Source organism: Scleropages formosus, chromosome 5 (genome assembly GCF_900964775.1).
Source record: "Scleropages formosus chromosome 5, fSclFor1.1, whole genome shotgun sequence".
Taxonomy (NCBI): Eukaryota; Metazoa; Chordata; class Actinopteri; order Osteoglossiformes; family Osteoglossidae; genus Scleropages; species Scleropages formosus.
The window spans coordinates 10,049,314-10,075,443 of NC_041810.1; the positions used below are offsets into that span (position 1 = coordinate 10,049,314).

The window sequence follows — 26,130 nt, forward strand, 5'->3', positions numbered from 1 at the left end:
GGAGCTCGGAGTAGAGCCGCTGCTCCTCCGCATCGAGAGGAGCCAGTTGAGGTGGCTCAGGCATCTGTTCCGGATGCCTCCTGGACGCCTCCCCGGGGAGGTGTTCCGGGCTTGTCCCACTGGGAGGAGGCCTCGGGGCAGACCCAGGACACGTTGGAGAGACTATGTCTCCCGGCTGGCCTGGGAACACCTTGGGGTTTCCCCAGAGGAACTGGAGGAGGTGTGCGGGGAGAGGGAAGTCTGGAGGACTCTGCTTGGACTGCTGCCCCTGCAACCCAGCCCCAGATAAGCAGAAGAAGATGATGAATATTTTATTTTGGCATTTTAATTTTAGATTACATTTTTCATCTGGGAGACACACACACACACTTTCAGAACTGCTTGTCCCAGACAGGGTCACAGGGAACCAGAGCCTACCCAGTAACACAGGGCATAAGGCCAGAGGGAGAGGGGACACACCGAGGACAGGACTCCAGTCCATCACAAGGCACCCCCAGCAGGACTCAAACCCCAGACCCACTGGAGAGCATGACTGTGGTCCAACCCACTGCACCACCGCACTCCACCATCAGGGAAACATTTTTTTTAAAACAGAAGAAATAATAATAGCCCAACCCATTCTGAACATCTCCAAACTGAGATTTCCAGAATAAAATAATGCAGTTATTTGAGCAATGTGTGTATTTAATAGAGAGTGGCACATCAGGTAGCGCTGATGCCTCACAGCACCCAGGTTGTGTGTTTGGACACGGGTTTGAATCTGACTCTCTTTGTTTGGAAGTGTATTTTCCTCAATGTGAATTTCCAAATACCAGTGTATCAGGAAAACAGCAGACTAAACTGTCCCTAGTGTGTATAATGTGATTGAATGAGTGTGTGGACACCATGTCGCTGCCTTAGAAGAAGTTATTACTGATAAAGAATTCATGTATTTTAATAATTTATTTTTGTGGATATCCCTCCACAATAGGCTCCTTTAGAGCTTTCAATGGAGAATAATGCAAACAGAAAAAGGAAACATACGATGGGACACATGTTGCATATGTAGCTGAACTGGTGTGAGTCGGCAGTCCGGGGTGGTCAGTGTTCACACGTTTACACCCAGTTATGGTCATCAGGGTGAGGGAAGTAGGGTGTTTAAGTTGAACTGTCTCATAGAGTATCCCTGAAATGGTCTCGTAGCCCTTCCAGAACTTCTAGATAAGTGCATTTGCTAATTTCAGATGTTTAAAGAAAGTGTGTATTCTATAATATCAGTTTGAACCATACGTGTTTGAAAAATTGGAAAAGACTAAACTATTCATAGCTTGTTGGTGAGCAATGGGAATTTTAGCCTGTTTCAGTGTGTGTATATACAGTATGCTGTATGTAGCACTTGGAAATAATTTTTTTGTCTCTCCTGTTCTTCCAGACAGTGATGTGAAGCTGGTGGACGGTGACAGTCCCTGTGCTGGGAGAGTGGAGGTTCTTCATGAAGGACAGTGGGGAACTGTATGTGGACGTGGCTGGGATATAAATGATGCGTCAGTGGTGTGTAGACAGGTGTTCTGTGGAGATGCTGTAGCAGCACCGCAATACGGACACTTTGGAGCAGGAGAAGGGAAGATCTGGATGAATTATGTCTCCTGCAAGGGGTCAGAGAAAACATTGAAGATCTGTGGACATAAAGGATGGGGTAAACATGACTGTACTCATTCTGGTGATGCCTCAGTCATCTGCTCAGGTAGGAGACACATAAATTACATCATGTTCTTTACAGTTGTTTGGAATGAAAAGCATTTTATATGGTACTTGCTGATACGTAAACACAAATATGTAGAGATTACATGTATTCTATTATATTTTCTGTAATATTAATTTCCACAGTTGACTGAATTATAACCCTGTTCAGGTGATACTTTGAGGTCATTGAATCCAACTGTCCTTTCATTGTCTGTGCACAGTGGATGAACTCTCATGTTCTGTACCGATTCTCCAATTTCCATAAATGCGGATTAGACATTAAATGTTTCGTTTGGCAGTATGATATTTACAAAGAAACTTATACAGTCTTCTTCCACCTTACAAAGGTATTTTATTTCTGAAATACTCTTCATAAGATGAATTCTCATAATTCGGAAACATAAACACTGTTAGATGAAATGGTATGACAATGACCTTTTTTATGTGTACCGGAGCCCCAAAATTGACAAAAATTTATCCTGCAATGTCCCCAGATCCCATTAATTAACATCTGTTACAACATGACAAAACAATGCAGTTTCCCTTCTTTAACTCCTCTACAATACGATATGGCTGTCTACCTGTGCTCGTTCGGCTCCTTCGTACCTGTTACTTATTCTACACCTATCAGACGCTCACAGAAAAAAACACACATGTGGCACTCAGTGTTCATGTATTAAGTCAACCAAAAAACAAAAAACTAAACAGAACAGTAAAGATTAAAAACAAATGTATGAAAAAATGAAAATGAATTTGCACTGAAAACATTCATTTCAATAATTTAATATGGTGTATGGGCTGGACAGCATTTTCCCCATATATTCATGTGGGTTTCCTCGCACTGTCCAAAGATGTGTTACAGGCAAACTGATGACTCTAAATTGCTATTAATGTGTGTGTGAGTGTGTCTGAGCATGTTACCGACTCTGTTGAATAGATAGACTATAGTGAGTTCAGTGTAGTGTGTACCTCACACCGTACATCACCTTGAACAAAAGTATCAGGTAAATATAGGTAGTCCGACACTTACAAATTGGTTTTATTCCAATGACCTCATCGTAAGTCAACTTAATAAAAAAAATCCTGTATTATATTAACAATTAGGATGCAAAAATAATTAAAGTCTGAATGCCACATTTTTTTTGAGATTTGTTATATTTCTGATTTTACATGTCTTTCTTCTTAAATAATACAAATATACAGTAATATAAATACAGAACAATGCAACATTTTTATGCAATGCGATTTTCAATTTTATTTCAGTTTTTATTTTCTGCATTATCAGAACAATCACATTTCTCCTTTCTAGTCATGTTAAACCAGAAACTTGAACGGAATCATCAACAACACACACACACACACACACTTTCAGAACCGCTCGTCGCAGATGGGGTCGCGGGGAACCGGAGCCTACCCGGCAACACAGGGCGTAGGACCAGAGGGGGAGGGGACACACCCAGGACGGGACGCCAGTCCGCCGCAAGGCACCCCAAGCGGGACTCGAACCCCAAACCCACCGGAGAGCAGGACCTCGGCCAACCCACTGCGCCACCATGCCCCCCTCAAATAAACACAATGTTCTTTAAATACAACATTTTTGTAAATCAAATGCAGTTCTTGATGAACACACTGATTCAGTTACAAATACAGTGCCTCCGTTATCCTATGGCAGATGTAGCGGTCATTGTTAGACATTACGATGAAATGTCGCCTTTTAAAGAAAGAATTTAATAGAGTTTATGGGACAACTGTAACTATAGATCATCATAAGTTGCATATGTCATGAGTGGAGGACAGTTTGTACTAGTTAATACTTACGTGCCATATCTGCTAAATTAATGAATATAAACACTGCTCAGCTGTCAGCAGTCATGTGAAAGCCAAATTCAATCCTTGTAAAACTTGTAAAATGTCTCATAAGTTGTTTTAAAAGGACTTGTAACTTGAACGGACATACGTTGGAAGATGGCTTTAACGGCTCCCAGCACAATGTCCCAGCAGAATTCTTTGCTGGTGCACAAATCAGTCTTTGTTGCCATCAGTTACTGTGGATTTCATCTAGGTGTCCTTTTATTCTATCCAAATTCACTGTGCTCCTCTTAGCATGAGTTTTTCCTCATCAGTGCCTTGTAATGTACTAGTATCATACATAAAGGTTTACGCTGATTGAAATGACAGTGATTTGTTGAATGATTACTAAATGAAATACACACACACACACATACACATTTTCAGAGCCGCTTGTCCCATACGGGGTCACGGGGGAACCGGAGCCTACCCGGCAACACAGGGCGTAAGGCCGGAGGGGGAGGGGACACACCCAGGACGGGACGCCAGTCCGTCGCAAGGCACCCCAAGCGGGACTCGAACCCCAGACCCACCGGAGAGCAGGACCTGGGCCAACCCACTGCGCCACCACACCCCCTACTAAATGAAATATTACTTTGAAAATAATAGTGCAGCTTTGAATAATTCCTGTTTAACTTGTACTTTGGATATTTTATTTCACCCTGCTGTAGTTTATCTATATATACATATTGTCTGTCTCTTGCCTGGTGGGGAGGAGCGGTGGCACAGTGGCGCAGTGGGTTGGACCAGGTCCTGTTCTCCGGTGGGACTGGGGTTTGAGTCCTGTTTGGGCTGCCTTGCGACAGACTGGCGTCCTGTCCTGGGTGTGTCCCCTCCCCCTCCAGCCTTATGTCATGTGTTGCCTGGTTTGGCTCTGGCTCCCTGTGACCCCCAAATGGTTCAGAGAATGTGTGTATTTGTGCATCTGTCTATTTAACACTGTGAGGGGAATGAAGTGTTAGTGAAAGCTGAAAGATTCACTTGAGATTCCCTATTGGATTACAGGTCACAGAGACGTGCGACTGGTACAGGGTACACACCTGTGTTCGGGGAGAGTGGAGATTCAGCATGGAACTACCTGGGGTTCAGTGTGTGACGCTGACTTTGACCTGCAGGATGCCGAAGTTGTGTGTCGGCAGCTGGGCTGCGGGATCCCTGCGAAGGTGCTGGGAGGGTCTGCCTTTGGGAAGGGGGGATACCAAATGTGGACAGAGGAGATTCAGTGTACAGGGAACGAGTCAAACGTTTACTCCTGTCCGAAATCATCCACAAAGAAACAGAACTGCTCACATGATGACAGCGTGGGACTCGTGTGTTCTGGTAAGATCTGAAAGATGTTTTCAAGGATCTGTGTTTCAAATTTAGTACCTTAGCAGAAATTACTGTCGTGTTGCACTATTTGAATGAACAAATCTGCAATGACTGCTTTACCCCATTTGATAGATAAAAAGGCAAATCGAAGAATTATTTAGAATTATCCTAATAGCTCATAAAATGTGATCTGATTTTCATCTTAGCCATAATAATAAAGTCTTATTTAAAACGTACATATTTCACATTACATTTTACGCAACAAATCATTCACACAGTCAAGGTCATTGATGAAAAAAGAATGTGAACTCATATATTTCGCAACTGCTGGAAGCTCCTTTATTGGCAGTCACCTGAAGAAAATGCTTCGTGTAGCTGCTTTTTGTCGGCATTTTGGTGCATTTCTTTGTACGAACTATCCCATTTCATGCATATTTTTCACCTCTTGTTTGAATAAATCACACCATATCGTTTCAGGAGGATTGAGGTCAAGACTTCAACTCAACCATTCAAAAAATACTCTGTTGTTGATTTACTCCTGTGTTTTGGATCATTGTCGTGTTGCGTGACCCAGCTTATTTCAAGTTTTAGATCAGAAACCTGACATTCTCCAGCAGAATTTCCATATACAACTTGGACTTGATCTGTTAGTGGCTACAGACTATTCAGACCCTGACAAACAAAGCAGCCCCACAGCATTATACTCCCACCACCATTCTTCACAGCTGGGATGAGGTTTTATGTTTGGTATGCAGTTTTTTGTTTTCTCTAAACGTTCTCTAAACATGGCACTATGTACATTTACCGAAAAGTTCAGCTTTTATCTCATCTGTCCGCAGAACATTGTTGGAGTAGTGCTGTGAAACATCTAAGTTGTTCTTAGCAAGCTTGAGACACACAGCATTTTTTTGAAGAACACTGGCTTCCTCTGTGGTTAACCTCTCACGAACACAACTCATGTTCGTTATTTTTCTGAATGTAAACTCATGATCACAGATGTTACATGCAAGTGTAAGATGTGCCTGTGGATCCTTAGCTGTCACCCTTGGATTCTTTCAGATTATTCTGCATGCCTTTGCACTAATCTTTGTAGAGCTCTCACTCTGAGGGAGAGCAACAAATTGAATCTGCTTAGCAGTGGAGGTCCAAGCCTTTAAGAATCCTTTTTTTAATGGTTTCCAATCTTATGAGCTTCAACTCTTCTTCTGAGGTCCTTTGAAATCTCTTTTGGCAGAGCCATATTCTACATATTCCACAAAACTCTGTTGTGAAGAGCAGCTAATCAAAATGTGGTTTTCATATGAAACCAAGTCTAACTCATACCTGTATTTATTGGAATATATGACTCCAATCAACTTTTTAAGATCTTTATCCTAGAGGTTCACATATTTTTTCCATCAGTGTCCTTGACTGTTTAAAACATTTGTTCCATACAAATATAGAAAATGCACAATGTGTGCGTTTATCAAATAAGATGGTCAGTCAGTTTCCTTCTGATTTTCTTGGTGAGGTTGCCAGTAGTAGGAGGCAGAGCAAGTGGGCCCAAACCTACCTATCCCCAACCACATGCTCTAGCTCCTCCAGGGGGACACCCAGGTGTTCCAAGACCAGACATGAGATATAATCTGGTCTGCATGCCCTGGGACTGCCCTGGGGTCTCCTCCCAGTGGAACGTGCTCAGACTAGCTCCTGTGGGAGGCGCCCAGAAAATTAACCATTGTATTACTAAATTAGTAGTAAAATATGGACAGTGGGTAGCTTAGTTGTTATAGCAGTCATCTTCAAAGGAGTTGTCATCAGACAAGGGGCACAAGTTGGGTCTCCACTCCTGCTGCAGTACCCTTGAAGAAGGTATTTACCTGAAACTGAAACAATAAAATCGTTGAAACTCTGTACATGGGTCAATAATTGTAAGTTGCTCAGTATACAAATCTAATGTTGTAAGCTGCCTTGGACAAAGGTGTCAACTAAATAATGGTTTACAAAGAAAAACTAAAAAATGATTAAAAATAGATTTTATGCTGATAATTTTGTTAAATTCTTAGTTACAGTTTTTTTGTATTTTCCTGATATTCAACTGCCTGTCTGCTCTTTACCCAGGGTACACAAACTCCAGACTGGTGGACGGCCCAGACTCCTGCTCCGGGAGGGTGGAGTTACAGTACCTCACTGAGTGGGGCACAGTGTGTGATGCATCCTGGGATCTGAGAGCAGCCAATGTCCTCTGTCAGCAGCTGGGCTGTGGGAGCGCTGTGGCAGTACCAGGACAGGCCTGGTTTGGAGAGGGCAAGGGTTCCGTCTGGGCTGATGTGTTTGAGTGTCAGGGGAAGGAGATACACCTGTCCCGGTGTGTCGTTTCTTCATGGAACCGAGCTCCATGCTCTCATGAACACGTTTCAGGAATCATCTGTAATGGTGAGGAGTGCTGTGCTCAACACTGTACTGTAGGAGAGGGGTCACAGTCACATGTCTGTGTAGAAGCAATCTTCAGCAGATCAGCTCCGTCACCTGTAAAACTCACGAAAAGTAATACAGTCAACACAGAATGAACGACTGGTGCAATTAGAAACCCTGTAAGAGATGTAATGTTTCTACAGGATCATCTCTCTCCAACCTCGATGGGATGGTCCGACTGTCTGGAGAGAGTGGCTGTGAGGGTCAATTGGAGGTTCACTACCAGCACACATGGAGCAGAGTTCTCCTGGACTCCTGGAGCTTCAAGGAGGCTGCTGTGGTCTGCAGACAGCTGGGCTGTGGTTCTGCAGTGAGGATCTACAGCTCCTCCATGTCTGGGACAGGGGACACTGATGTGTGTCTCACAGGGTATCAGTGCTCTGGGACTGAGTCTCACCTGCTCAACTGCAGTGCTCCACACACATTCAGCTGCAGTTCCAGCCCATATGTGTCCATAGCATGTTCCAGTGAGTACTGATCACTCATTATAAAGGACATTTGTGATGAGTATTATATGGATATGGATTTATTAGACTAGCAATTTAATGTTAAAAGTATAAAATACAAAACATTGCATCTTCTTCCCTGTGTACCTTCTCCCAGAACACAGGTCCCTGAGGCTGGTGGGTGATGAGGGCGGCTGTGCAGGGAGGCTGGAGGTGTTCCACCAGGGCTCCTGGGGGACAGTGTGTGATGACTCCTGGGACCTGAATGATGCTCAGGTGGTGTGCAGGCAGCTCCAGTGTGGGACGGCTCTCCGCTCCACCTCTTTTGGTCCAGGAAATGGATCTATATGGCTGGGTAAAGTGGGCTGTGTGGGAAACGAATCATCTCTATGGGACTGTCCCTCTGCACAGTGGAGACAGCATGACTGTGGACATGAGAAAGATGTAGGAGTTGTGTGTTCAGGTATGTGAAGGGTGTCATTGCTTTTATATTGATGTAGGGTGAATATTTTAATTTCAAAGTACAGCGTTATTGCTTACATTTATTCAGTTGGCAAATGCCTTTCTCTAAAGTCACTTAAGTGTGAAGGTACATACAATTGTTTTCCCATTTATACAGCTGGGTAATATTTACTGGAGCAATTCAGGTAAGCACCTTGCTCAAGGGTATTGCAGCAGGACCTGTGACTTGCTATTCCAAAAGTTCTACACTAAACTACCTGCTGCCTATTGCTTTCAGCAACACTGGTGCCGTGAGTAATGGTGATGCCTGAAAGTGTTTAAGTGTAGGTTTTAATCCAGATTAGTCTGTGTGGAGTTTCCATATTCTTCTGTGTTTCAGGTGAATTTCTGACTGAATTTTGTGTGTGTGTGTGTGTGTGTGTGTGTGTGTGTGTGTGTGTGTGTGTGTGTTTGTGGTTACCCTGCAGTGGACTGGCATCCTATCCAGAAAAGATGCCCTTCGGCCTTGTGCCCTGTGTTTCCCTTTCTGTGACAGTATCTTTGACAAGAAGTTACTGATAGAGAGTGAGTGTTGATTGCTTACACAATCATTTAGTGTTTTTTCTAGTATTGTTTTTTTTAGATATTGTAATTTCAGAAGTAACAAATGCAGCAGATTTGTCATTATTTCAAATTGTCTTGCAAACAAATTGAGATTTTAGATTTGGAAAAAAGGAGACAGTTCAAGATTTACCACTCACTCACTCATCAGTAACGGCTTGGCTTTACATTTCAATTTATTCATGTAGCAGATGCATTTCTCCAAAGCGAGCAACATCTCAGAAAACGTGTCAGGGTTGCAGTGGTTCAGAGCCTGTCCCAGAATCACTGGATGTTAGGCTGGGAAGGTGCACCCTGGATGGGACACCAATCCATCATAGTCAGCATTTACCAAAAATGTATTTTAATTTCATTCTGTCGTTTTTCTTCATTTATATTGCAATTCAAAGACCTGAGACTGGCTGATGGTTGCTCTGGCCAGTTGGAGGTTTACTACAATGACACCTGGGGAAACGTGTGTTTCAATGAAATGGACAAAAACATAGCAACTCTCATATGTCAGCAACTCAACTGCGGAACGAGTGGAACTGTTTCAAGTGCAGGATCTCGACTGAAAGGCGCTCCAAACTGGCTGGATTCTGTCAAATGTCGCCCACATGACTCCACACTGTGGCAGTGTCCATCCTCTCCCTGGGGACACAACACATGTGGCGATAATGACGTCGCCAATATTACCTGTGAAAGTAAGTTGGCTGAAGTTATGTGTTGCACAAATTTGTTCCTCTGTTTTTTTTTTTTTTTTTTTTTAGCATTTCTTTTCATTACTCCTGAGTTAAAGAAGTATGTTTTCCCTTTTCTGTTACAATTTCACCTTTAAATATTAAATTCTACACAAGTATTTTCAAATTACTTTACTGCCAGCTAAAAGCCTGTTAGATAGAAATGTGGACACATAAGATTCACTGTAAGAATGCAGTTAATGTACAAATTATAGAGGAACTTTTTCTGCATTTTCATATCTTACCACTTGATCAAAATGTGTGTTTGTGTATCCATGGATTTGATTTTTAAATTTTAAATTATTACTTTGAAAATAGTTTTTTTGTTTATTCATTGGCGGTGGTGCAGCGGGCTTGGCCGGGTCCTGCTCTTTAGTGGGTCTGGGGTTCGAGTCCCACTTGGGGTGCCTTGTGACGGACTGGCATCCCGTCCTGGGTGTGTCCCCTCCACCTCCAGCCTTGCACCCTGTGTTGTCGGGTCAGGCTCCGGTTTGCAACGACCCCACTTGGGACAAGCGGTTTCAGCCTGTGTGTGTTTATCCATTAACTATTCATGGTTATAAGATCTTATCAAAGTTGGAAAAACATCCAACACAATTTGTCTTAATTTCAACCTTTACATGAAAAAAGCTGAAATTTAAATAATGCTGTAGATTTTTGATATCCACTGTAGATTAGAAAAGAATATGATGGAATGTTGTGTTTGTTTCAGGAGTAAATTTGAGTGGGACTCAGCTTTACACTCTACAGGCCGACATTGCTGATGTAAAAAGCAGCCAGTCAGCTTAATATATGTTGGATACTATTTGATGTCATACCAGTTTGAGAACAAGGTGACAGACTCTTTATCAACATTGAAATTATTTAACTGAAGTGCCTCTGTGTCTCTTCTTCCAGGCAGTGACGTGAGGCTGGTGAACGGGAACAGTCGCTGTGCTGGGAGAGTGGAGATTCTTCATCAAGGACAGTGGGGAACTGTGTGCAGTGATGACTGGGATATGACTGATGCTGCAGTGGTGTGTAGACAGCTGGGCTGTGGAGATGCTGTAGACGCACCTCTCAATGCTCGCTTTGGTCCAGGAACTGGGAACATTTGGAAAGACGACACTTTCTGTGGAGGCACCGAACCAACACTGAAGGAGTGTGCGTCACGTAGATGGGGAGAACATAACTGTGATCATAATGAGGATGCTGGGGCCATCTGCTCAGGTGCGCAACTAAGTTTATCATCCTATCTAAGAGGTCTATAAATAGCCCTCATTAGGTGTTTTAGCTGAGGGCATAAAAGAGAATCTTCTCAACCTGGTTCTGTACTCCTATCCTTGTGTCTGCATTTACCCATAGTTTCTAACAGCATGTAAAACCAACCAACCAAACAAACATGCACTGAGCTGATAAAGAGACTTCAGGGCACATTGTTTCATCCAATCACTTCAGTCCACAAAATAATAAATGATCTACATTTTACACTGACTTCATGTTTTGACCAGAAGAGGTGAGCAGGCGGGTGTCACACTTTTTTTTACATTGTTTCACTACAATCCCTTACCTTCTGGCATTATTTTGTTCCAGTTGAGGTAATTTTTACAAAATGTTTTTTTTCAACATTGCAAACGACATACAGTATTTTGTTGGTTTGCATTACTGGGGTATTAGTCCCTTCCTGGATCGGGGCCTTGGCGTGGCAGAAGGGCTTGCGTGATCTAGGGATCTCCAGAGTTATGTCGTTGGGAACATTATGCTCCTGGTAGGGTCTCCCAAGGCGAACAGGTCTGGAGTGAAGATCCAGACTAACACGATCCAAAAACCTCCATGAACAATGGAAACAGAAGAACGTTTGCCCTGCCTGGAAAAGGGTCACTGGGACCTACCCCTGGAGCCAGGCGTGGGGGTAATGTTCCTAGGCAAGCGCCTGGTGGCCGGGCAGCCCACGTAGCCCGGCCGGGCTCAACCCGAAAAGGCATTGTGGGGGGGCCATGTGGGCCCACCACCTGCAAGGTCCAGCATGGGGGTCCGGTGCTATGTATACCTGGCGGCGGGAGGGGGCGGGGTGGCGCATGGCGTCACGACCCCTCGCAACGAAAACTGGCTCTTGGTACGTGGAATGTCACCTCACTTGGGGGAAGGAGCCGGAACTGTTGCGGGAGGTTGACAAATACCAACTAGATATAGTTGGGCTCACCTTCACTCACAGTGTTGGCTCTGGAACCAAACTCCTCGATAAGGGGTGGTCCCTCCCCTACTCAGAAGTTACACGAGGTGAGAGGCACTGGGCGGGTGTAAGGATACTGACAAGTCCCCAGCTGCCTTCCATACAGTTGGAGTTTGCCCCAGTGGATGAGAGGGTCGCCTCAATGTAACTTAGGGTCGCAGAGAGGAAAACTTTTACTGTTGTGTGTGCTTATGCACCAAACAGCAGTTCAAAGTATTCAACCTTCTTGGAGAAAGTGGGAGGGGTTCTGGACAGGGCCCCACCTACAGACTCCATTGTCCTGCTGGGGGACTTCAACACTTACGTTGGCAATGACTGGGAAATCTGGTGGGGGGTGGTTGGGAAGAACAGCTTGCCCGATCTGAACCAGAATGGTGAAATGTTATTGGACTTCTGTGCTAGCCATGGTTTGTCCATAACAAACACCATGTTCGAACACAAAGATGCTCACAAGTGTACTTGGTACCAAAGCTCCTTGGGCCAAAGGTCAATGATCAACTTTGTAGTAATATCATCTGACTTGAGGCCACATGTTCTGGACACTTGGGTGAAGAGAGGTGTTGAGCTGTCAACCAATCACCATCTGGTGGTGAGTTGGATCAGATGGCAGGGAAAACTGATGGACAGACTCGGTAGGCCCAGACGTTTAACAAGGGTGTGCTGGGAATGACTGTCGGAGGACCTTGTCCGGAATGATTTTAACTCACACCTCCGGGAGAGCTTATCCCATGTCCCGGAGGAGGTAGGGGACATGGAGTCTGAATGGACCCTGTTCAAAACCTCCATTGTGGAAGCAGCCAAGCACAGCTGAGGCCAAAAGCTTGTTGGTGCCAGCCAGGGAGGCAACCCGAGAACCCGCTGGTGGACACCGGTGGTGAGGGAAGCCGTCAAGCTGAAGAAGGAGGCCTTTAGGACCTGGTTGGCTCTGGGGACTCCTGATTCAGCAGACAGGTACCGGCAGGCAAAAAAGGCAGCAGCGGCTGCGGTTGCAAAAGCAAAATCCCAGGCATAGGAGGAGTTTGGAGAGGCCACGAAAAACGACTATCGGTCAGCTTCAAAGATGTTCTGGAGAACCATCCGGCAGCTCAGAAGGGGTCAGAGGAGTTTCACTCAGGCGGTATTTAGCAGGAGTGGAGAAACTCTGACCTCTGATGAGGACATTGTCGGGAGCTGGAAGGAGCACTTTGAAGAACTCTTAAACCCGAGTGATATACCTCCCTTACAGGAGTCAGGGCCAGAGGCTTTCGGACTGTCAGAGTCCATTTCCCTGGTGGAAGTCACTGAGGTAGTTGGTAAGCTCCACAGTGGCAAAGCACCGGGGGTGGATCTCATATGCCCTTGGATTGGCAAACTGGGGTGGTGGTCCCTATCTTTAAGAAAGGGGACCGGAGAGTATGTGCTTACTATCGGGGCATCACACTTCTCAGCCTCCCTGGGAAAGTCTATGCCGGGGTGCTGGAGAGGAGGCTCCGGCCGATGGTTGAACCTCAGATTGAAGAGGAACAATGCGGATTCCGCCCTGGCCGTGGAACAGTGGACCAGCTTTTTACCCTCTCACAGATCATTGAAGGGGCATGGGAATTTGCTAATCCAGTCTACATGTGTTTTGTGGACTTGGAGAAGGCCTATGACCGTGTTCCCCGGGAAATTCTGTGGGAGGTGCTTTGGGAGCATGGGGTACTGGGGCCACTACTGTGGGCCATTCGGTCCTTATACATACGGAGCGAAAGCTGTGTCCGCACACTTGGCATTAAGTCAGGCCTGTTCAGTGTGGGTGTTGGACTCCGCCAAGGTTGTGCCTTGTCTCCACTCCTGTTTGTGGTTTTCGTGGACAGGATATCAAGGCGCAGTCGAGGTCAGGAGGGCATTCTGTGTGGGAGTCAGAAGGTGATATCTCTGTTTTTTGCAGATGATGTTGTCCTTTTGGCAGGGGGGCGTGATAGCGCATTGGGTTGGACTGGGTCCTGCTCTCCAGTGGGTCTGGGGTTCGAGTCCCGCTTGGGGTGCCTCGCGGTGGACTGGTGTCCCGTCCTGGGTGTGTCCCCTCCCCCCTCCAGCCTTACACCCTGTGTTGCTGGGTGGGCTCCGGTTCCCCGCGACCCTGTATGGGACAGGCGGTTCAGGAAGTGTGTGTGTGTGTGTGTGTGTGTGTGTGTGTGTGCGTGTGTGTGTGTTGTCCTTTTGGCACCGTCACATGGCTGCCTCCAGCACGCACTGGAACGGTTTGCAGCCGGGTGTGAAGCGGTGGGGATGAGGATCAGCACCTCAAAGTCTGAGTGCATGGTTCTGTCACGGAAAAGGATGGTATGCTCCCTCCAGGTAAGGGGAGAGTTTTTGCCCCTGGTGGAGCAGTTCAAGCATCTTGGGGTCTTGTTCACGAATGAGGGAAGAAGGGAGCTTGAGATCGGCCACAGACTGGGAGCAGCGGCAGCAGTAATGCGGTCGCTGTCCCGGACTGTAGTGGTGAAGGGGGAACTGAGCCATAAGGCGAAACTCTCCATTTACCGGTCGATCTACGTCCCTACCCTCACCTATGGTCATCAACTCTCTGTGATGACCGAAAGAATAAGATCGCGGATATAAGCGGCCGAAATGAGTTTTCTCCGCAGGGTGCTGGGACTCACTCTCCGTGAGAGGGTGAGGAGTTCGGACATCTGGGAGGAGCTCAGAGTAGAGCCAGTACTCCTTCACATTGAGAGGAGCCACTTGAGGTGGTTCGGGCATTTGATAAGGATGTCCCCTGGACGCCTCCCTCTGGAGGTATACCAGGCACGGGCAACTGGGACGAGGCCCCGAGGTCGGCCCAGGACCCGCTAGAGGGATTATATCTCACAGTTGGCCTGGGAACGGCTGGGGATCCCCCAGGTTGAGCTGGAAGAAGTTACTGGGGACAGGGGCGGCTGGGCCTCTCTGCTCTCCCTGCTGCCACTGCGGCCCTTTTAGGATAAGCAGGAGAGAAGATGGATGGATGGATGGATGGATGGATGGATGGATGGATGGATGAGTATTAGTTGTGTCACCACCCCTGGGAGCAGATTTATAGATGACTTGCATGTAAAACCAACCAACCAACCAACCAACCAACCAACCAGACAAACATGCACTGAGCTGATAAAGAGACTTCAGGGCACATTGTTTCATCCAATCACTTCAGTCCACAAAATAATAAATGATCTACATTTTACACTGACTTCATGTTTTGACCAGAAGAGGTGAGCAGGCAGGTGTCACACTTTTTTTTACATTGTTTCACTACAATCCCTTGCCTTCAGGCATTTTTTTGTTCCAGCTGAGTTAATATTTACAAAATGTTTTTTTTCAACATTTTAAAGGGCATACGGTATTTTGTTTATTTGCATTACTGGGGTATTAGTTGTGTCACCACTCCTGGGAGCAGTTTTGTAGATGACTTGCAGGGGACCTTACAGCAAACAAACCAGTAGGATTCAGCACACCTCTTTTCAACCAAACCATCAGACAATCTTTAAGACAGTGAAGAACATCTATGGACTTGACGAAATCTCGACCAGTGCTCGTGATCTTCTCTCCTTGCCTCTTTAAGTTCACTCTGTCCAGTGTTCCTTACCTGTTTGTTCATGCCTTTAATTTACCTATTCCTTGTGTGCTTCTTGTCCCTCCTCATTGTCCAGCTCCCTGTCTTCATTGTCCTTCAAATCCCACAGTCAGCACGTCTTCAAGTCTCTGTTTTTAATCGCCATCAAGTTCACTTCTACCCAGCGTCACTGCTTCACTATTGACTTTTGCACCTGTACACAAACTGCATTTCAGTTCACATCACCACTGTCTCTACAAACATGACAAGTATTTTCTCTGTAAAGTGTAAAACTGAACAAAATACTCTATAATAATGATAGCTGATAACTTCTTAACACTCAGGTCATCAAGATGTGCGACTGGTACAGGGTACACACCTGTGTTCGGGGAGAGTGGAGATTCAGCATGGAATTACCTGGTACACAGTGTGTGATGCTGACTTTGACCTGCAGGATGCCGAAGTTGTGTGTCGGCAGCTGGGCTGCGGGATCCCTACGAAGGTGCTGGGAGGGTCTGCCTTTGGGAAGGGGGGATACCAAATGTGGACAGAGGAGATTCAGTGTACAGGGAACGAGTCAAATGTTTACTCCTGTCCGAAATCATCCACAAAGAAACAGAATTGCTCACATGATGACAGCGTGGGACTTGTGTGTTCTGGTAAGATTTGAAGGACATAGTATACAATCTACTTTGTTGGACACGTAACTATTAAATATTTTGCACCGTGGGAGTAATTACCATCACAATGTAATATTTAAATAAACAAGGGTTAATGTTCACAAATTTACACTAAGTGCATTTTCCTCTTTGTTCTGTTGCAAAGGAAAATATATTTATTAGTATATTTTGGATTATTGAGTAGTACATTAGGGGGTGCGGTGGTGCAGTGGGTTGGTCCGCAGTCCTGCGCTCCGGTGGGTCTGGGGTTCGAGTCCCGCTTGGGGTGCCTTGCGATGGACTGGCGCCCCGTCCTGGGTATGTCCCCTCCCCCTCCGGCCTTACGCCCTGTGTTGCCGGGTAGGCTCCGGTTCCCCGTGACCCTGTATGGGACAAGCGGTTCTGAAAGTGTGTGTGTGTGTGTGTGTGAGTAGTACATTTCGGTGTTATTACACGTGTTATTACAAGTAAGTTAGTTACGCTGCAAATGCATGAGGTGAACTGTATTCATTTTAAAAGTTTATTGACTTTAAGCTACATAAAATTCATACTTGACAATAAAATTAAACATTACTTAATATAAAACTGGGGCAGTTAGCAATTTCGTGTTTAGAACTGTTGTATTCAGAGGAGCCGCCTTCAGTCAAAGATACGAGTTGAATCCCACTCCTGCTGTAGTACCATTTTAATAAGGTACTTACCTTGAACCAACAGAGTAAATGTTCTGAAACTGTATAGATGGGTAAATCATTCTAAGTAGTTTAGTTTACAAATCTAAAACTGCGGGCTGCCTTGGCCTAAGGCATCAGTTGAATAATGATTAATAATGTGCGACAAATGAATTAAAAAATGGTACACTGTGTCCACACACTTTATACAGAGTTCATTGGTGACAGTTGCAACAAATACTCTTCCATAAACTTTAGTACTGATCACCAATATTAAGGAACACCAGATATGAGTTTAATTACTTCAGTCCCACACTCCTATTCAATATGGGTGGTCTTTACTGAAAATATCAGCAGGCCATGTAAATACAAGTAGGTTTCACTCTGCATGAAGTAAATTTTAAAAAACAAACATTTTTGAAAAACACAGAAAATTCAGGAAGGTGCTTGAAGAAGATTCAAATATGAATAACCTCGAAGATCTTTCGATCTTTGAAATTTTTTACATTAACATTGACCCCACCCCCCAGATGAAGCCTACATGCTGCTAATTTTATTAAATCCTCATTTACAGTGCTTTTTATTTGCATGATATTTAACTGTCCCTGTTTTTTATACAGGGCATACAAACGACAGACTGGTGGACGGCCCAGACTCCTGCTCCGGGAGGGTGGAGTTACAGTACCTCACTGAGTGGGGCACAGTGTGTGATGCATCCTGGGATCTGAGAGCAGCCAATGTCCTCTGTCAGCAGCTGGGCTGTGGGAGAGCTGTGGCAGTGCCAGGACAGGCCTGGTTTGGAAAGGGCAAGGGTTCCGTCTGGGCTGATGTGTTTGAGTGTCAGGGGAAGGAGACACACCTGTCCCAGTGTGTTGTTTCTTCATGGAACCGAGCTCCATGCTCTCATGAACATGATTCAGGAGTCATCTGTACCGGTGAGGAGTGCTGTGCTCATCACTGTACTGCAGGAGGGGGGTCACAGTCACATGTCTGTGTAAAAGCAATCTTCAGCAGATCAGCTCCGTTGACCGTAAAACTCACGAAAAGTAATACAGTCAACACAGAATGAACGACTGGTGCAATTAGAAACCCTGTAAGAGATGTGATGTTTCTACAGGATCATCTCTCTCCAACCTCGATGGGATGGTCCGACTGTCTGGAGAGAGTGGCTGTGAGGGTCAATTGGAGGTTCACTACCAGCACACATGGAGCAGAGTTCTCCTGGACTCCTGGAGCTTCAAGGAGGCTGCTGTGGTCTGCAGACAGCTGGGCTGTGGTTCTGCAGTGAGGATCTACAGCTCCTCCCTGTCTGGGACAGGGGACACTGATGTGTGTCTCACAGGGTATCAGTGCTCTGGGACTGAGTCTCACCTGCTCAACTGCAGTGCTCCACACACATTCAGCTGCAGTTCCAGCCCATATGTGTCCATAGCATGTTCTAGTGAGTACTGATCACTCATTATAAAGGACATTTGTGATGAGTATTATATGGATATGGATTTATTAGACTAGCAATTTAATGTTAAAAGTATAAAATACAAAACATTGCATCTTCTTCCCTGTGTACCTTCTCCCAGAACACAGGTCCCTGAGGCTGGTGGGTGATGAGGGCGGCTGTGCAGGGAGGCTGGAGGTGTTCCACCAGGGCTCCTGGGGGACAGTGTGTGATGACTCCTGGGACCTGAATGATGCTCAGGTGGTGTGCAGGCAGCTCCAGTGTGGGACGGCTCTCCGCTCCACCTCTTTTGGTCCAGGAAATGGATCTATATGGCTGGGTAAAGTGGGCTGTGTGGGAAACGAATCATCTCTATGGGACTGTCCCTCTGCGCAGTGGAGACAGCATGACTGTGGACATGAGAAAGATGTAGGAGTTGTGTGTTCAGGTATGTGAAGGGTGTCATTGCTTTTATATTGATGTAGGGTGAATATTTTAATTTCAAAGTACAGCGTTATTGCTTACATTTATTCAGTTGGCAAATGCCTTTCTCTAAAGTCACTTAAGTGTGAAGGTGCGTACAATTGTTTTCCCATTTATACAGCTGGGTAATATTTACTGGAGCAATTCAGGTAAGCACCTTGCTCAAGGGTATTGCAGCAGGACCTGTGACTTGCTATTCCAAAAGTTCTACACTAAACTACCTGCTGCCTATTGCTTTCAGCAACACTGGTGCCGTGAGTAATGGTGATGCCTGAAAGTGTTTAAGTGTAGGTTTTAATCCAGATTAGTCTGTGTGGAGTTTCCATATTCTTCTGTGTTTCAGGTGAATTTCTGACTGAATTTTGTGTGTGTGTGTGTGTGTGTGTGTGTGTGTGTGTGTGTGTGTGTGTTTGTGGTTACCCTGCAGTGGACTGGCATCCTATCCAGAAAAGATGCCCTTCGGCCTTGTGCCCTGTGTTTCCCTTTCTGTGACAGTATCTTTGACAAGAAGTTACTGATAGAGAGTGAGTGTTGATTGCTTACACAATCATTTAGTGTTTGTTCTAATATTGTTTTTCTTTAGATATTGTAATTTCAGAAGTAACAAATGCAGCAGATTTGTCATTATTTCAAATTGTCTTGCAAACAAATTGAGATTTTAGATTTGGAAAAAAGGAGACAGTTCAAGATTTACCACTCACTCACCCATCAGTAACGGCTTGGCTTTACATTTCAATTTATTCATGTAGCAGATGCATTTCTCCAAAGCGAGCAACATCTCAGAAAACGTGTCAGGGTTGCAGTGGTTCAGAGCCTGTCCCAGAATCACTGGATGTTAGGCTGGGAAGGTGCACCCTGGATGGGACACCAATCCATCATAGTCAGCATTTACCAAAAATGTATTTTAATTTCATTCTGTCGTTTTTCTTCATTTATATTGCAATTCAAAGACCTGAGACTGGCTGATGGTTGCTCTGGCCAGTTGGAGGTTTACTACAATGACACCTGGGGAAACGTGTGTTTCAATGAAATGGACAAAAACATAGCAACTCTCATATGTCAGCAACTCAACTGCGGAACGAGTGGAACTGTTTCAAGTGCAGGATCTCGACTGAAAGGCGCTCCAAACTGGCTGGATTCTGTCAAATGTCGCCCACATGACTCCACACTGTGGCAGTGTCCATCCTCTCCCTGGGGACACAACACATGTGGCGATAATGACGTCGCCAATATTACCTGTGAAAGTAAGTTGGCTGAAGTTATGTGTTGCACAAATTTGTTCCTCTGTTTTTTTTTTTTTTTTTTTTTTAGCATTTCTTTTCATTACTCCTGAGTTAAAGAAGTATGTTTTCCCTTTTCTGTTACAATTTCACCTTTAAATATTAAATTCTACACAAGTATTTTCAAATTACTTTACTGCCAGCTAAAAGCCTGTTAGATAGAAATGTGGACACATAAGATTCACTGTAAGAATGCAGTTAATGTACAAATTATAGAGGAACTTTTTCTGCATTTTCATATCTTACCACTTGATCAAAATGTGTGTTTGTGTATCCATGGATTTGATTTTTTAAATTTTAAATTATTACTTTGAAAATAGTTTTTTTGTTTATTCATTGGCGGTGGTGCAGCGGGCTTGGCCGGGTCCTGCTCTTTAGTGGGTCTGGGGTTCGAGTCCCACTTGGGGTGCCTTGTGACGGACTGGCATCCCGTCCTGGGTGTGTCCCCTCCACCTCCAGCCTTGCACCCTGTGTTGTCGGGTTAGGCTCCGGTTTGCAACGACCCCACTTGGGACAAGCGGTTTCAGCCTGTGTGTGTTTATCCATTAACTATTCATGGTTATAAGATCTTATCAAAGTTGGAAAAACATCCAACACAATTTGTCTTAATTTCAACCTTTACATGAAAAAAGCTGAAATTTAAATAATGCTGTAGATTTTTGATATCCACTGTAGATTAGAAAAGAATATGATGGAATGTTGTGTTTGTTTCAGGAGTAAATTTGAGTGGGACTCAGCTTTACACTCTACAGGCCGACATTGCTGATGTAAAAAGCAGCCAGTCAGCTTAATATATGTTGGATACTATTTGATGTCATACCAGTTTGAGAACAAGGTGACAGACTCTTTATCAACATTGAAATTATTTAACTGAAGTGCCTCTGTGTCTCTTCTTCCAGGCAGTGACGTGAGGCTGGTGAACGGGAACAGTCGCTGTGCTGGGAGAGTGGAGATTCTTCATCAAGGACAGTGGGGAACTGTGTGCAGTGATGACTGGGATATGACTGATGCTGCAGTGGTGTGTAGACAGCTGGGCTGTGGAGATGCTGTAGACGCACCTCTCAATGCTCGCTTTGGTCCAGGAACTGGGAACATTTGGAAAGACGACACTTTCTGTGGAGGCACCGAACCAACACTGAAGGAGTGTGCGTCACGTAGATGGGGAGAACATAACTGTGATCATAATGAGGATGCTGGGGCCATCTGCTCAGGTGCGCAACTAAGTTTATCATCCTATCTAAGAGGTCTATAAATAGCCCTCATTAGGTGTTTTAGCTGAGGGCATAAAAGAGAATCTTCTCAACCTGGTTCTGTACTCCTATCCTTGTGTCTGCATTTACCCATAGTTTCTAACAGCATGTAAAACCAACCAACCAAACAAACATGCACTGAGCTGATAAAGAGACTTCAGGGCACATTGTTTCATCCAATCACTTCAGTCCACAAAATAATAAATGATCTACATTTTACACTGACTTCATGTTTTGACCAGAAGAGGTGAGCAGATGGGTGTCACACTTTTTTTTACATTGTTTCACTACAATCCCTTGCCATCAGACATTTTTTTTTGTTCCAGTCGAGTTAATTGTTACAAAATGTTTTTTTTCAACATTTTAAAGGGCATATGGTATTTTGTTTATTTGCATTACTGGGGTATTAGTTGTGTCACCACTCCTGGGAGCAGTTTTGTAGATGACTTGCAGGGGACCTTACAGCAAACAAACCAATAGGATTCAGCACACCTCTTTTCAACCAAACCATCAGACAATCTTTAAGACAGTGAAGAACATCTATGGACTTGGCGAAATCTCGACCAGTGCTCGTGATCTTCTCTCCTTGCCTCTTTAAGTTCACTCTGTCCAGTGTTCCTTACCTGTTTGTTCATGCCTTTAATTTACCTATTCCTTGTGTGCTTCTTGTCCCTCCTCATTGTCCAGCTCCCTGTCTTCATTGTCCTTCAAATCCCACAGTCAGCACGTCTTCAAGTCTCTGTTTTTAATCGCCATCAAGTTCACTTCTACCCAGCGTCACTGCTTCACTATTGACTTTTGCACCTGTACACAAACTGCATTTCAGTTCACATCACCACTGTCTCTACAAACATGACAAGTATTTTCTCTGTAAAGTGTAAAACTGAACAAAATACTCTATAATAATGATAGCTGATAACTTCTTAACACTCAGGTCATCAAGATGTGCGACTGGTACAGGGTACACACCTGTGTTCGGGGAGAGTGGAGATCCAGCATGGAACTACCTGGTACACAGTGTGTGACGCTGACTTTGACCTGCAGGATGCCGAAGTTGTGTGTCGGCAGCTGGGCTGCGGGATCCCTGCGAAGGTGCTGGGAGGGTCTGCCTTTGGGAAGGGGGGATACCAAATGTGGACAGAGGAGATTCAGTGTACAGGGAACGAGTCAAATGTTTACTCCTGTCTGAAATCATCCACAAAGAAACAGAATTGCTCACATGATGACAGCGTGGGACTTGTGTGTTCTGGTAAGATTCGAGTTGCAAGGTACACCATCTACTTTTTTGGACACATAACTATTAAAACAGTATACAGAACCGCTTGTCCTGGGTGTGTCCCCTCCCTCTCCAGCCTTGCACCCTGTGTTGCCAGGTTAGGCTTCAGCTCACCGCGACCCTGCTTGGGACAAGTGGTTTCAGACAGTATGTGATATAAAACTGCTGGACGCCTTAGTCGAAGGTGGTTAATGGAAAAACTGAAAAAAAAACCGTTGTCTTCACACACTTTATACAGTCTTCATTGTTGACAATTTCAACAGATAACATTCCCATACATTTTATTACTGATCACCATTACTAAGGACCACAAGATCTGTACTGTAAACACTGTGAATACAAATGCAATTAATTCAGTCCCACTCTACTATTCTGTTTGTGTGGTCTTTACTGCAAAATATCAGCTGACCATGTAAATAAAAGTAGGTTTCACTCTGCAAGAAGCAAATTTTGAAAACTTTTTTAAAGAAAGATGATTCAAGAAAATTCAAATATAAATAAACTCAAAGATCCAAGAAAGCCTGTATGCTGCAATTTTTGTGAAATCCTCATTTACAGTGGTATTTATTTTCATAATATTTTACTGTATCATTCCTCTTCATACAGGGCATACAAACGCCAGACTGGTGGACGGCCCAGACTCCTGCTCCGGGAGGGTGGAGTTACAGTACCTCACTGAGTGGGGCACAGTGTGTGATGCATCCTGGGATCTGAGAGCAGCCAATGTCCTCTGTCAGCAGCTGGGCTGTGGGAGCGCTGTGGCAGTGCCAGGACAGGCCTGGTTTGGAGAGGGCAAGGGTTCCGTCTGGGCTGATGTGTTTGAGTGTCAGGGGAAGGAGACACACCTGTCCCAGTGTGTTGTTTCTTCATGGAACCGAGCTCCATGCTCTCATGGACATGATTCAGGAGTCATCTGTAATGGTGAGGAGTTCTGTGCTCATCACTGTACTATAGGAGAGGGGTCACAGTCACATGTCTGTATAGAAACAATCTTTTGTACATCAGCTCTGTTTACTATAAAACTCTCTGCAAAATATATACAAAGCACAGAATGAACTGCTGGTGCTCTAAGATACCCTGTAAGTGATGTGATGTTTCTACAGGATCATCTCTCTCCAACCTCGATGGGACGGTCCGCCTGTCTGGAGAGAGTGGCTGTGAGGGTCAGTTGGAGGTTCACTACCAGCACACCTGGAGCAGAGTTCTCCTGGACTCCTGGAGCATCAGGGAGGCCTCTGTGGTCTGCAGACAGCTGGGCTGTGGTTCTGCAGTGAGGATCTACAGCTCCTCCATGTCTGGGACAGGGGACACTGATGTGTGTCTCACAGGGTATCAGTGCTCTGGGACTGAGTCTCACCTGGTCAACTGCAATGCTCCACACTCATTCAACTGCAGTTCCAGCCCATATGTGTCCATAGTGTGTTCTAGTGAGTACTGATCACTCATTATAAAGGACATTTGTGATGAGTATTATATGGATATGGATTTATTAGACTAGCAATTTAATGTTAAAAGTATAAAATACAAAACATGGAACCTTCTTCCCTGTGTACCTTCTCCCAGAACACAGGTCCCTGAGGCTGGTGGGTGATGAGGGTGGCTGTGCAGGGAGGCTGGAGGTGTTCCACCAGGGCTCCTGGGGGACAGTGTGTGATGACTCCTGGGACCTGAATGATGCTCAGGTGGTGTGCAGGCAGCTCCAGTGTGGGACGGCTCTCCGCTTTACCTCTTTTGGTCCAGGAAACGGATCCATCTGGCTGGGTAAAGTGGGCTGTGCAGGGAATGAATCATCTCTGTGGGACTGTCCCTCTGCACAGTGGGGAAACCATGACTGCGTTCACAAGGAGGATTTGGGAGTTGTGTGTTCAGGTAAGCTCATCTCAGGACGACATATAGTGAACACTGAAAATTTCAAATTCTGTTAAGCAGGGTTCATATTGCCTTGGACTAGGATAGTATAAATAAAATATAATGTAATTTTGTATATCAGTGTTCCATCATGCTTCTCTACTCCTAACTAAAATAGTGATTTAAACTATTTATGAAACTAAGACAGCAATTTAAATGTTAAGATAGATCATCAAAATCTTTTCATTTTTCGGTGATGTGAGGTCTTATGGAGTTGCTCATAAATTTTTGTTCATTTCCTTGTAGAGTATAAATATCTGAGACTGGCTGAAGGTTGTTCTGGCCAGTTGGAGGTTTACTATAATGACACCTGGGGAAATGTGTGTTTTAATCAAATGGACAGAAACACAGCAAGTCTAATATGTCAGCAACTCAACTGTGGGAAGAGTGGAACTGTTTCTAGTACAGGATCTCGAGTGAAAGGAGCTCCACACTGGCTAGATATTGTTGAATGTCGCCCACATGACTCCACACTGTGGCAGTGTCCATCCTCTCCCTGGGGACAGAATAAATGTGATGATGAGGAAGTTGCCCTTATTACCTGTGACCGTAAGTCAGTTTATATTATATTATATTAAATTATATTATATTATATTATATTATATTATAGGTCCTTTTATTTTCATACCTTACATACTTGGACAAATCCACATAGCCATGGGGAGAACATTCATACTCTACACAGATGAGCTGGGACCAAACCCACATCTACAGCACAGGTGTGGTTAGACACCAGTGTTGCTCTGTGCACCACTATGCAGCCCCAAGAAAGATGCTGTTCTGAGGCCAGTAAAACAGTGTGAAACTGGTCAGTCGCTGTATACAGACCTCCAGTGCAGATTGAGAGGGGTGTTACCAGATGAGGGCAGTGAGCTGGACCTTCCCTTTCATGAGGACACAACCTTTAACCACATTTACCTGAGTAAACATATTTGAACACTTTAGTATGTGCTCTCTGTAATGACGCTTTGTTTGTATCACATTAAATAATACTAATATTTGCATTTGGTACAAAACTTTACCTTTTTATTTGCCAAAGCTGGAGAGAAGACTGATGTTCCACGTAGCTATGTACAGTGTTCTACTGCTGCCAGCCAGAAACTGTGTTCCAGTAAGTTCAGTTCTGACGTGTCCATGATTTCATGTGTTGTTGCTGAATCTCATGACATAGAAGATATTTGTTCTTTGGTCAATTACAGTCCGTATTTATTTTGTAGGCCACCTGCCCCTCAGATTGCAGGGGGATAACAGGACATGCTCAGGGAGAGTGGAGCTGTGGTATGAGGGCTCCTGGGGGACCATCTGTGATGACTTATGGGACATAAATGATGCCCAGGTGGTCTGCAGACAGCTGGGCTGTGGAGCAGCACTGAAGGCTCATGGGAATGCTGCCTTTGGGAGAGGAAATGGCTCCATTTGGCTGAATGAGGTGAAGTGCAGGGGTGATGAGCTCCACCTGTGGGACTGTCCTCACTCTCTTCAGGACCACAGGACCTCCTGCTCTCACAAAGAGGATGCTGGTGTCACCTGTGAAGGTGAGAATTGCTGTGCAGCTTTATTACTCTCAGCACGGATTTCTGTCGTATCAACAGTTTAACAAAAAGCTCCGTAAAAGATATAATGAGGGAGATTTCAAACAAAAGTATAATTACAAGTTGCTGTGTCTCGTTTTTCATTGTTAATGATTAAATTGTTTGACATTAACATCAGAACTGTTCTTCTGCAAAAGATCATTCATTAGAATAGTCGAAGTTAAGTTTATTTGGTAACAGATGGGGGGGGTCTAGAAAAATTGTCACATGACATTATAGTCTCTTCCATACCTTATGAAGGAAATTCTTTCC

The 26,130-nt window shown here is 44.7% G+C and overlaps 1 protein-coding gene across 1 annotated transcript in view; it reads left to right on the forward strand.

Moving 5' to 3' along the window:
* Positions 1-26,130, forward strand: part of LOC108920115 (deleted in malignant brain tumors 1 protein-like) — a 50,230-nt gene that overhangs the window by 21,377 nt on the left and 2,723 nt on the right. Inside the window, exons 16-35 of the mRNA XM_029251691.1 lie at positions 1,412-1,723; positions 4,576-4,890; positions 6,982-7,296; positions 7,479-7,802; positions 7,939-8,244; positions 9,233-9,526; positions 10,460-10,771; positions 15,672-15,986; positions 17,275-17,589; positions 17,772-18,095; positions 18,232-18,537; positions 19,523-19,816; positions 20,752-21,063; positions 22,037-22,351; positions 22,985-23,299; positions 23,482-23,805; positions 23,942-24,247; positions 24,533-24,835; positions 25,326-25,397; positions 25,504-25,821. Of these exons, the coding sequence (XP_029107524.1) occupies positions 1,412-1,723; positions 4,576-4,890; positions 6,982-7,296; positions 7,479-7,802; positions 7,939-8,244; positions 9,233-9,526; positions 10,460-10,771; positions 15,672-15,986; positions 17,275-17,589; positions 17,772-18,095; positions 18,232-18,537; positions 19,523-19,816; positions 20,752-21,063; positions 22,037-22,351; positions 22,985-23,299; positions 23,482-23,805; positions 23,942-24,247; positions 24,533-24,835; positions 25,326-25,397; positions 25,504-25,821 (5,997 nt within the window). The remainder of the gene's footprint in view (positions 1-1,411; positions 1,724-4,575; positions 4,891-6,981; positions 7,297-7,478; positions 7,803-7,938; positions 8,245-9,232; positions 9,527-10,459; positions 10,772-15,671; positions 15,987-17,274; positions 17,590-17,771; positions 18,096-18,231; positions 18,538-19,522; positions 19,817-20,751; positions 21,064-22,036; positions 22,352-22,984; positions 23,300-23,481; positions 23,806-23,941; positions 24,248-24,532; positions 24,836-25,325; positions 25,398-25,503; positions 25,822-26,130) is intronic.